The 9,810-nt window shown below is 42.0% G+C and overlaps 1 protein-coding gene across 1 annotated transcript in view; it reads left to right on the top strand.

The window, feature by feature from the left end:
* Positions 1-9,810, top strand: part of MED12L (mediator complex subunit 12-like) — a 48,180-nt gene that overhangs the window by 434 nt on the left and 37,936 nt on the right. Inside the window, exons 2-7 of the mRNA XM_009698442.1 lie at positions 1,666-1,813; positions 2,380-2,498; positions 3,805-3,948; positions 4,500-4,663; positions 5,150-5,281; positions 8,030-8,257. Coding sequence (XP_009696744.1) covers positions 1,666-1,813; positions 2,380-2,498; positions 3,805-3,948; positions 4,500-4,663; positions 5,150-5,281; positions 8,030-8,257 — 935 coding nt within the window. The remainder of the gene's footprint in view (positions 1-1,665; positions 1,814-2,379; positions 2,499-3,804; positions 3,949-4,499; positions 4,664-5,149; positions 5,282-8,029; positions 8,258-9,810) is intronic.

The raw sequence follows: 9,810 nt of genomic DNA on the forward strand, positions 1-9,810 counted from the left end.
GCCGCCGGTTGAAAGCCGCGGCCGAGCCCCCTGCACAGCGCCGTGCCCCTCCGAGCCCCCTCTTACCACGAAACCAAAGGCGCGTCAGCTGGCCAGGCATCTACAAACACTGAGCACCTGACATCCACCTAACTGGTAACAGGGGCTGGGCTGAAAACTGTTGCTTTTAGTCTGAAAACCTTGATCAGATCAGGTCTGATCCGAACTGGTTGCCTGGGAAAGCCAGGCATGGATGTTGAATCCGTCAGCGCTGCGTTTCAAAAGGAGTAACTTTCAGGTGCGTAGTGATGCAATTGTAAAAATTGCTGTATTTCTGTATCATCTCTGCCTTTGTAAAATAAGGCAGTCAGGAGGGTTGATGCTTTGTCAGCCAATGCCCAAATATCCCTGACATCTTCCTTATGGAGCTGCAAAGTTTTATTTCTATCTGTAGGATAGAAATAGATTGGCTTATGCTTTGAAGCACGTAACAGATTCAGCTGCCAAGTTTAATCCTAATGAAATCAGTATTCCCTAAGCATGCAAAATCAGACACCTTCCCCCCACCCCAAAATCAAAGAGAAGAGTACCATACCCTGGGATGAAACGCTTGGGTATTTCCTGTGGTGGGGAGCTAGTGTTGCTGGCGGAGCAGAGTCGTTCGCAGTTCCTCTAGCTCTTCACCATGTGAGCAGGCAGGAGTGTTCATGTGTCGATCCCTCGGAGCAAGGAGAGGCTGGAGGAGCAGCTGTGCATCCCAGTCCTGAGACTTAGACCTTCCTGTGGCTTTGCACTGGTTTCTTAGCCAGAGACAGCTGCAAATTCCAGGTGACGCTCTCAGTGCTTCTGCTTTTGTTTCCTCTAGAAGAGGGAGAGAAATAGAATTTTTAAAAATAATTAGACTTTTACTTCCTGTTTTGACCTACTAACAGAGTCACTTTTTAAAAGAAAGCATGTATTTTGTAAGACTCTGCAACTTCTCTGAGAGTGGCACTCCCATCTACTACCTTTTTGCCTTGTGATTCTTTAGTATTATTTTTGTCCACAGCCTTATTTTTCAAAAAACTTTTTAAGTCAAGTAAGAAGTAATGATTGGTTAGTTTGGAGAAGTATATTACTGAACAAAATATTTGTACCTTAAATGACTTGCAGAGCAGTGCTCCAAGTTTTAAGTTATATACAGTGCATCAACATTATGTGATATGTTTTATTAAAAGACTAAATATAACCAGTTACAATTTAAATAAACTATACGTATTTCAGTTTCTTTGAAGTGTGCAAAACAGAATTTTAGGAATTGGGCTGCATCTTTTTTTTCAATGGACTCATACATAATAAGAGAAATGTCACACAGTTTCTAGACACCTGTCTTCTATTTAGTAATCTGCTACTGAATATGAATCCAGGGGACACTTAGGAGGGTCATCCATATGTGTCCTGTGACTCTGTCCTTATAGATACATACAGAATTCATAATACCAGAACACATTTTTTTCCCCTCTGTATTTTTACCCTACTCTTTAGTGGTTTCATTTGGCACTGCATCCTCCACTTTGATAACCACAGGAGACGCTTTTTGTGATGGAGTCAGTTGCTGCTTGTTGCAGTCTGGGCTACCCTGGTTGGGTTTCTGCGGGTGATGACAGAAAAAAGAGAAGAGACTTCACTCGTATCTGGTCTTTTCAGGATGAATCTTCAAGTCATGAGTGTAACCAGCGCATGATTCTCCTTTATGGCGTTGGTAAGGAGCGTGATGAAGCGAGGCATCAGCTGAAGAAGATTACCAAAGACATCCTCAAAATTCTGAATAAGAAGAGTACTACTGAAATGGGCGGTAAATGCTTTAGCGCTGCTGTATGGTAGCTGTAGTGAAGATCGTGGGAGCTGTGGGGTGCTCAGCAAGTTGTCTGGAGTTATGCATGTTGATCACAGAATTTGGCTTTCATCCTCTTCACACTCACGGAGTGAAGTACTGAGCAGTCCTGTGGCACAAAGTGCAATCTGCTGGCCTGCCTTACGGCTGCGCCAGGACGGCGAAGGGCTGCTGTGGTTAGAAATCCCTGTTTTCCGTTACAACAACTTGTGTCAGGCTAAAGTCTGGCCTATGAGGTACTGGCCAGCGAGTGATACATATTCCTTACCCTCCTAGAAAACTGTATGACTATTTTTCAGTTTTTCTTGGATGTCACCTTTTTGCATTGAAATAATCTCGAAGTAGCTTTGATGTTGTTACATGCTGTGGTGTATATTTGTCCCAAGTATAATGGAAAACTGAGGGTTTTAATGTAGTCATGAGTAAAGCTTATTAAGAGTTTTATTGTCTCTTATAGCAGTAATAATACAAAACTACTAGGGCTCCATTAAATATAAAATGACCAAAATATTTTTTTATCTGTTAAGTTGGGGATGAAGGGCAAAAAGCCAGGAAGACTAAACAAGAAGCATTTCCAACCCTAGAGACCGTGTTCACAAAACTACAGCAACTGTCCTATTTCGATCAACATCAGGTGACATCTCAGGTACTTCTCATGTATAAAATCGTAGCCTTTCACGTTCTGCTGTGGGGTTATCAAATAGGAAGCAAATCTAGGTTTTTAGAAGTGTGTTGTATATGCCAAGAATATGCAGTGCTTCTTCAAAGGCAAGAGAAAAAGGTGCTGCCTTGGTATTCTAAAATACCTGCTTCAGTAGGTATTTGGGGGGTCGGTTTGGTTGGTTTGTTGGGGGGTTTTTTGTTAGTTTGTATTGCAAGAAGCTTTCTGGATTCTTATAGATGTCATGATTTTTTCAATGAAAAATTTGAAATTAATTTTACATAAATTTCCATTAACAGCATTGTTTAGCGCTCGTTGGTAAATTAGATACTTACTAACCAATCTCTTGCATATGTATAAGATATGCTACTCTAGCTGTGTTTATGAAGGACAGTGACCTCTTCTGTGTTTTTGTGCAACAAACTGAGCGTGTCTCTTTGAGAAGCTGGAGGATAATAGTTTGTTCTTTTCTGGATGTTAGAATTTATAGTCAACCGTTACTGTTAAAAAGCTGTATCAGTGGCTGACTGGAGAACATAAATCATAGAATCATAAAATCACAGAATCACAGAATGGTTTGGTTGGAAGGGACCTCAAAGTTCACCCAGTTCCAACCCCCTGCCATGGGCAGGGACACCTCCCACCAGCCCAGGATGCTCACAGCCCCATCCAATAGTTTGTTTTAAATGACAAGCCTGGTTTTCCTGGTTTATATTAGGATTCGTAAGTGGGCAAATGTGTCAGCATAGGATTTCATCACTTTGTCAGGTGTTACTGTTTCTAAGTATATTTTAATAACCAGAGGCTAACATAAGAAACAAAGGGAAAGAATACACATTTGATGTTTAATTTATAAGACATCTTTGGATGTGGTCTTTTGAATGAATTTATTGCATGTTTTGTTTGCAGCATAATGTGTTACTAATTATCTGAAAGCCATCAATAAAAGAATTACAATGCAATAAGATGAAAAGTTATTTTACCTCTTGTTTAAAGCAAAATACCCCCCAGAATAAAAGTCAGGATTGTAGATGTTAAGAACAGTTTGACTCTCAGCTGTAAAGCAGCAGAACAGCATTTTCTGCGTTGCAAATTTTGAAAATAAAACAGCATTACAACCGACTTGCAGGATAAGTAGAGTAATAGATATACTCATGCATGATTTATTAGTGCATTTATCTGAAAAATGCTGTCACTTGCTATTACTACTTATAAAACAGGATTTTTGGAGCAGTAGTGTATCTGAGAAGCCCTCGGTCACCATATGACTTTTCAACATGTATTTTCACAGATCTCCAGTAATGTTCTCGAACAGATAACCAGTTTTGCCTCAGGAACATCGTATCATCTTCCCTTGGCTCACCATATACAGCTCATCTTTGATCTCATGGAGCCAGCGCTGAATATCAATGGACTTATAGACTTTGCCATACAGGTAAACAGAGTTCATTTTTGCTGGGGGTTGTGTCAGGATAAAGCTGTGATACATTTTCTGTAAAACCAGGAAAAAAAAACCAAGAGCTGGACTGCAAATTCTCCTGATTTGCTGCCATGCACTTTTATCTGTTTCAGTTTCCTGACTTCTGAAAGAGAGAGCCAGGTACTTCCCCTTCTGTCTTAATTTGACAATTATGGAGAATCAATAGATGTATATTATTTTTAAATCTTTCAAAATTAATAAAGTTATTTTAGCACAAAGTATTTTAGGATGGGCTTCAGTGTTTCAGGCTGAACCATCATATTACACAGAAAAGCATCTGGGTGCCAGAAATGCCACGTCTTTCTGAAGAGTGGTTCTCAGGAACGTTTTTTTATACTTTAACAGTTTATTTTGCTCCCTCTTTCCCTTGTTCCGTAGTGAGTAAGGAATTTCATTTTTATTTGCCATGTAGTGTTTCTTGAATGTATTTTTTTTTTTTGCACCTATTTTACACGTTTAACTTGGAAGTTATTTTCCGTTGGTTATTTTTCTGTATACGTTGTCAGCTGTTGAACGAGCTGAGCGTTGTGGAGGCAGAGCTGCTGCTGAAGTCGTCCAGCCTGGCAGGAAGCTACACAACAGGGCTGTGCGTCTGCATCGTCGCCGTTCTGCGGCGTTACCATGCCTGCCTCATCCTCAACTCAGAGCAAACCGCACAAGTCTTTGAAGGGTTTGTGGCAGCTACACTTTTCCAAAAAGTAGTTTTGGGGTTCTCTCTTAAGCAAAAAGTGCATTTAGGTTCAGGTACTATCGCACTGCTATTGGAAGGCTGTAAGTGAGCTCATGTGAGTGGAGCAGATGACTTGCTTCTGCAGCCTGCTCCCTGCTGCTGGGGGCTGGTGGGACCTGCACGCTTGGTAGCCTGGGAAAAGGGGGGAGTTGCGTACCTTGATTTCCTGCCCATTCACCTGGTTCTGCCCTGGAGTCCCCCAGTGCCTCTGTGTCCTGTCCTCCCTGGGGCGGAGGCAAGCGTAGAGGTGACACCAAACTTCCCCTGAGCCCCGTCAGCCTGTAGATGCAGCTGTATCAGATGCAGATGTAGATGCAACTGTCATCTCATTGCCCAGCTCGTGGTGGGTTTATATGATAAGTAACAATACGAGACACCTTTCTAAGGCGCATTGGAAAAAACTCAGAATGGTTTTTATTTTTGCAGGTTGTGCGGGGTGGTAAAGCACGTCGTTAATCCCTCAGAATGTTCCTCCCCAGAAAGATGTATTTTAGCTTACCTCTATGATCTGTACGTGTCCTGTAGTCACCTGAGAAGCAAGTTTGGAGACCTCTTCAGGTGGGTGGTAGTGGGATTTTTGTTACCACTGCCTAGCCTGTAGACTGATGCAGGTTGCTGTGGTTTTGATCTGATTTGCTTTCCATGGAAAACATGCCGTTGCCTTTGCTGCTTTACTTTTACTGATGCAATTCTCTTGCCCGTGCCGGCATGGCAGCACAGCGCGTGGTCCTGAGCCGGTGAAGCCCTCATGCTGTGCGGGTACCTGCTGTGGAGGAGCAAAGGCTGAGCCCCCCTCGCAGCGCCGTGGTTAGCTTTGCAGGTTGCTCCAGCGGGCAGCGCCGGAGTGCAGTAGAGCAGGTGTGGGGCGAGGGAAACGGGGACGGTCAGCATCGCGTCGGCTGCCGAGGCAGCTGTGCCGCACGGTGTGGGACACCCCCCCGCCCCTTTGCTTCCACAGGCTGTGATGTGACTGAGTTGGTTCCTATAATGCATTGGCAAATTGGCTGTAATGCATATGATGTTGGATGGAAAAATAACAAAATCTTAGCCAGTGCAGCTGTAATATTCTATTAAACATTTCCTTTGATGTGGGGAGAGGCAGGAACATGTTTGAGTTTGTGAAGTTTTATGCTCAAATGTTCAGTTCCTTGATTTTTAAATTAAAAAAATATTTTAGGTACCCATATGCTGTATTTTTGGCCCTTACTTTTTAAAGGGGGAGTGGAAACCTTTCATATGCAAATGCGCATCTTGTGAGGCTTACAAACCACTTCAGTTACTGTTTCCCCTCCTAGTTTATATACCTGGCTTTGGTTTGCATATTTCAGATTTGTGGTTTTCATTTCACAGGGAGCAGGAAAAGAGTTCTCAGTAACAATCTTAGTATTTGAATAGGTTTATAAACACATGGGAACAGTAGCATTTAATATGAGAAACACTAGGAAAAAGAAACATGAAATATAGAAAAACTACAGAAATGTCTTGGCTGTATGTTCATTTTTCTGCTTAAAACCTGAAGTTCAATAACACAATAAAAAATAAGATTTTTACTGATACTAACCTACAATATCAATTCAAAACATTATCTAGTAATACAGGGATATTTAAGACATTAGATCATATGTTAAATATGTGATATACAGCACTTGATTTGAAGCCCCTTTTATCAGACAAGTGGACCCCTTTTGAGGCCGCACAGCGATGGGGTATTCTCTGAAAACTGGTAATAAAATTTAGGTATACATTTTTTAAACAGCTGTGTATAAGGTAATAGCACTACACTCATTTTCTTCTTGGTTTCCTTGCTACAATTGAAACAAACCCAAACCCAGTTGTCCGTATGTGGCAACTTTTTTAGCTCCTTTTCAGCGTGCTGTACGTCCAGCTATTTCTTTAAGTCAATTTGAAGTGACAATAAAGTACAGTTCATAAATGTTTAAATTTAGAGACTTACCTTCCGTGCTTCGCAAACGGCTTCTGATACAGTCCGCAGTATTTCTCATGACCGGGTTTTACTAAGGGAGCTGCATGTTTTCGTTTAATGTGCTTGGTATATTTACTTGTATTCACTACACTTCCTTTTTTAAATCATTCCTTCACTTTTTTTTTTTAATCTTATCTTCTGACCACTCCCCCAGTATTACTTCTTGTGCAAGTACAGTTTCAGAGGCTGCTTTGCTCACATACTCAGCATTGTATCATTTTGGACCTTTCTTTCTGTGACCCATGGGGTGAGCATAGGTAAACGCTGTGATGACAGAGTGTTGGGGACGTACGTGTGCTCAGGATGCCCATTTAAGTAGGGCCTGATGTTTGAGGTATGGGGTATTTGTTTTCCACTGGTTGGTTTTCTTTCTTTGCTGTTAAACTGGCTGTTAGAGCAAAGGGTTAACATCAGGCATTACCCTTCTCATAGATTAATTATCCTGCTAATGGCCTCTTCCTCCCACAGGGGAGCACCCCGATGAGGCCGCACAGCGATGGGGTGTCCCCAGGGCTGCCCTCTGAGCCCCACATCCAGGTGCCGCTGCGCACGTCGCGCTGCTTCCTCAAGTCGCAGATGCTTTCCAGGCAGCACAGGGCTTCCTCTTGTCTTGTCATCCTGGGGCCCGTGGAGTTCTAAAAAATTCCAAAGGTTTCATGTATTTTAAATTAATTTCAATTAAGAGATTTTTTTTTTTTTTTTCAGTAATGAGGAAGTCTTCCCAGCTGGGATACTTAGTGACGTTTGTCTGTGTGGATGTTGTTTACAGCTGTGATATAAAACCCAATGCTTGAGACAAATGTTCCTTAAAACATTTTGGGCGTGAATTTATTCTTTCAAAAAGTTGTGGTGTGTCACATTATTACCAAATGTAGAGTTTTTAATTTAGATAAATTTTCTCATTTTTCCTTAATTAATTCTTCTTACTACAACTGCAGTTCACTGTGTTACAACACGTAAAGAGGGGGAGCAGTGTTATGAAGCGCTGTTACAGCTCACTGTAGAGGCATCTGATGCTCCAGGAAGTTATGGCTAGTAAGAAATGAATGCTTGGTCCTTATCCAACTGCTCACAATTTCAGTCACAGAAATGTCGTAGAAGCGATTTGGAAACTTGAGATTTTATTTGCAGGAAAACTTGAATGAAATTGATATATCAGCCTTATTTTCTGGTAGATGCTCCCTATCAAAAATGACTTTGAAAATGTGTACAACAGAATGGTAACCAAACTAGGATTTTCTAATCCCACATGATATGTTCAACAGCATTCCTGCAAACTTCGTTTTCTGGCAACTCTCTCTTCTTTTTTTTTTGGTCCTCAGTAGTGCCTGTTCTAAGGTGAAGCAAACAATATACAGCAATGTTCAGCCTTCAAATTCCAATTTACTGTGGGACCCAGAGTTCATGCTAGATTTTATCGAGAATCCTTCTGCTCACAGCATTAACTACTCAATGCTGGGCAAGATCCTGAGCGATAATGCAGCCAACCGCTACAGCTTTGTCTGCAATGCGCTAATGAATGTCTGCATGGGGCACCAGGATGCAGGAAGGTAAGGCAAACCAGGCTGGAATCAGAACTGGATGGATTTTTACGTGGTCTGTGTGAGGTTTCCTTTCACCTTTTAGTTTTGTGTCTTTTTTGCAATTGTTTTCATTCATTAGTCTTTCTGGTTGATGAAAATTTATTGAGTAAGTTTCTTCTGAGTTATTTCATTAAGTCAATCTGCATAATTTAACAGAAGGAAGTAGCAAGTACTCACTGTGACAGTCAGTAAGCTTTTCTTATCAGCAGTTGTGCCATTTCAGATGGAACAGCTCAGCACACTCTTTGCTCATTAGAAGCCTGTAAACGAGCAAAGGTTCTGCATTAGGTCATTTCCTTCTTCTGATGCAGTCAGTGTTTAATTTGTTAAATGCTTAGTTTATTTATTATGGATTTCGTCTTCATAGGTAATATGTAGATTTTGCAAAAATATTTTTTAAAGTATTAAGAGTTTTATTGGATAGAAGCTACTAGAGGTGTAACAGCTGTCAGTTATATTCTGAGAGTGGCTTGGACCTCATGGTGGACAGTCAGGTCAATCTCCAATGATTAGAGTTTTGGATGAGATCTGCAGGGTGTCCAGCGCTGTCTTACTGTGGTTGTCTCCTGACACCAGCAGGTGCTGGCTCCTGCCACTGTCCAGCGGAGCTTCAGTCTGATCCAGTGTGACACTTCTTTGGTCTTATGTCTATGTTAGATCTTTTTAGATGATGTGGAGGTACTGACAAGAAGTATAGTGAAGAACGCTCGCAGTAAAACAACTTAATCAGTGTCAGGGATTTACACTGGCAGTATGTTTTCTTCCATAATTCAGATGTTCTTCTCCCAGTTGCTTTCTCCTTCCAGTGTTTAAACACATAAACTCAACCTTCTTGTGCAGACAGAGCACTGCAGTATTGAAACTGTCTTACCCTGGGTTTTCATTCTGCAAAGTCTGTGATGCAGGGTGAAATGGACACTGATTTTTGGATCTAGCCTTTACCCCTGCCCCAGGCACCTCTATCATTCTCGCACAATCAAAACCACTAGAACTGGATGTTCTTTTTGATTCTGTTCCAATTTTTATTAAGAGATTCTTGGTCTTGATAGTTAGGCCTAGGTGCAGCAGTAGCTGACAGTCTTTTAAAAAGCTGCTGACAGATCACAAAGATCAAGGAAGTTGTGGATTTTTTTTTTTCCCCTTTCTGATTGACTCCTGCCCAAAATGTGTGCAGTTCCTGTGTCCTTCTCCCTGTCCCCAGTATGAAGCCATGTTTGAAATGTCCAGAGCAGGTCCAGCAGAGGCCACGGAGATGGTCTGAGGGCTGGAGCACCTCTGCTGTGAGGACAGGCTGAGAGAGTTGGGGTTGTTCAGCCTGGAGAAGAGAAAGCTCCGGGCAGACCTTAGAGCAGCCTGCCAGTGCCTAAAGGGGCCGACAAGAAAGCTGGGGAGGGGCTTTTGACAAGGGCCTGGAGTGATAGGACAAGGGGCAATGGCTTTGAACTGGAAGAGGGAAGGTTTAGATGAGATATGAGGAAGAAATTCTTCCCGGTGAGGGTGGTGAGGCAGTGGCAGAGGTT

The sequence above is a fragment of the Cariama cristata genome, unplaced genomic scaffold (genome assembly GCF_000690535.1).
Source record: "Cariama cristata isolate BGI_N322 unplaced genomic scaffold, ASM69053v1 scaffold39124, whole genome shotgun sequence".
NCBI classification, from domain to species: domain Eukaryota; kingdom Metazoa; phylum Chordata; class Aves; order Cariamiformes; family Cariamidae; genus Cariama; species Cariama cristata.